Genomic DNA, 1,844 nt, shown 5'->3' on the forward strand with positions numbered 1-1,844 from the left:
AAGATTAAACACAAATTAATTAAATTATATAAAACAGATTAAATATTATTAAATTAATTAAATTACAATCAATAAGCATTCCCAGACAAATAATTCAAAAAACAAATATGTTAGATGAGCACTGGTTCAATTCTATGCTTATAAGGAAAAGGCATTCTTTAAAACTTTGATATCCAAATTGTCATCAAACTGGTACAAATACAGATAAGTGGAAGTAAAAAAAGCACTCCAAGAAAAGAGCCAGGTAATGTTTAATAAGAAAGCTTTGCAGGACAAAAAATAAAGAAGATATCAGACGAGCACTGTTTCAATTTTTCACTTCTAGGTATAAGGCATAATTAAGGGATAAAAAAATTAGGATATAATATTGCTATTACAAGAATGACAATAATTAATTACTAATGCTGGCAATCATCTACAATAAAGTTTATTCAAGATATCAAAAATTTATTATTTTTTTCTATTCTGAATACGGACAGAACTTTCTAGTAGACCTAATATAACATAGGTTCTTCTTGAATCAAAAAAATAATCAAGTAAAAAAAAATTAATAAAGGAAACTAATTATCTTTATTTCTATAGAATGGACAGATCATACCTGGCAACACTATTTCCATAAATAGAGCGAATATTGTCAACATGAGTTGAATTAGGATTTGTCTTAATATCTGATGTATTGGCCTCATGTTTCTTCAAAGCAAAACCGACTTTTGGATTATGAATTGCATACCTGCCTAACTACAAAAATAAAATGTTTACATTACCATGGTAATAAAAACAAAAAAAAAAAATACATTATTCAGATCAATGTCAAAAAATTTAACTTTATACCACATCAGCAACTCGGGAATGTTCTTCAGATGGGCTTTTAAAAGCTTTCCTTCTAGTTGCAACATTGTAAAAGAGATCTTCAACTGAGATAATAGTGCCCTGGTTACCAGCACAAGGCTTCGGAGCACCTTTGGGTTTTCCATCTTCGTAAGAAACCCTATAACCAACATAATGGTAAGTATCACACTAATCAGAAGAAAAATATTAGTTTAAATCTAATTAATATAAGAAATTATCATTTCAGTTGATGCAATGCAACGACGATATAGGCTTAACATAACATACATGTACTAGTTTTTCATTTAACTATAATACTTTCTTATTTCAGGTTTCATTGGTAAGTCTTCTAATTAACAATTAGACTTCATATGATTGATAACAGGGGCCAACCAAATTTTTTTACTCATCTAATAACTTATGGGAGTCGGGTTGTCCCATATCTGATTGCTTTAGGTTTTTATTTGCAGGAAGGAGTTTTGGTTGGCTGAGAAAAAGGCCTAAAATACTGGTTTAAAGAAGTACTGTATTCCTTAACAAGTAATAGGAATCTTGATGATACATGTAGTCAACGGGAAGATGTGCTTTTAGTTCCTTAAATTTTTTTTTTAATATTAAAAACTGTTTTAAAAATATATACATTTTATATTTTCCGATTAAAAATATGCTTTTAGTTCCTTAAACTATTTTTTAAATAAAAAAACTGTTTCAAACATATATACATTTTGAAAGGAATATGGTCCGGGTGCGGTCAAAAAAACTCAAATAGTAGAATTATACTATTTTATTGACCAAACGTTTCGCCCCACGTTGCAGGGCTTCGTCAGGGCTAAAAAAGATACAAACACATAGCTACAAAAGGAAAAAAAAAAGAAGAGGAAAAAAAAACATAAGTGTAAAATAACAGGGGTATAAAATGTAAAAAAGTAAGATATAATAAGAAAAATTAAAGGTTGTAAATAGTAAATGAAATGGGTAATAGTAACAGATAGATAAGAAAAGAAATATTAAAGAAA

The 1,844-nt window shown here is 28.4% G+C and overlaps 1 protein-coding gene across 1 annotated transcript in view; it reads right to left on the reverse strand.

Moving 5' to 3' along the window:
- Window positions 1-1,844, reverse strand: part of Mlh1 (DNA mismatch repair ATPase Mlh1) — a gene marked incomplete in the record, with an annotated part of 14,156 nt that overhangs the window by 9,370 nt on the left and 2,942 nt on the right. Inside the window, 1 exon segment of the mRNA XM_067046980.1 lies at window positions 832-988. Coding sequence (XP_066903081.1) covers window positions 832-988 — 157 coding nt within the window.

This window comes from Halyomorpha halys, unplaced genomic scaffold (assembly GCF_000696795.3).
Source record: "Halyomorpha halys isolate HHAL.00 unplaced genomic scaffold, Hhal_1.1 Scaffold987.1, whole genome shotgun sequence".
NCBI classification, from domain to species: Eukaryota; Metazoa; Arthropoda; class Insecta; order Hemiptera; family Pentatomidae; genus Halyomorpha; species Halyomorpha halys.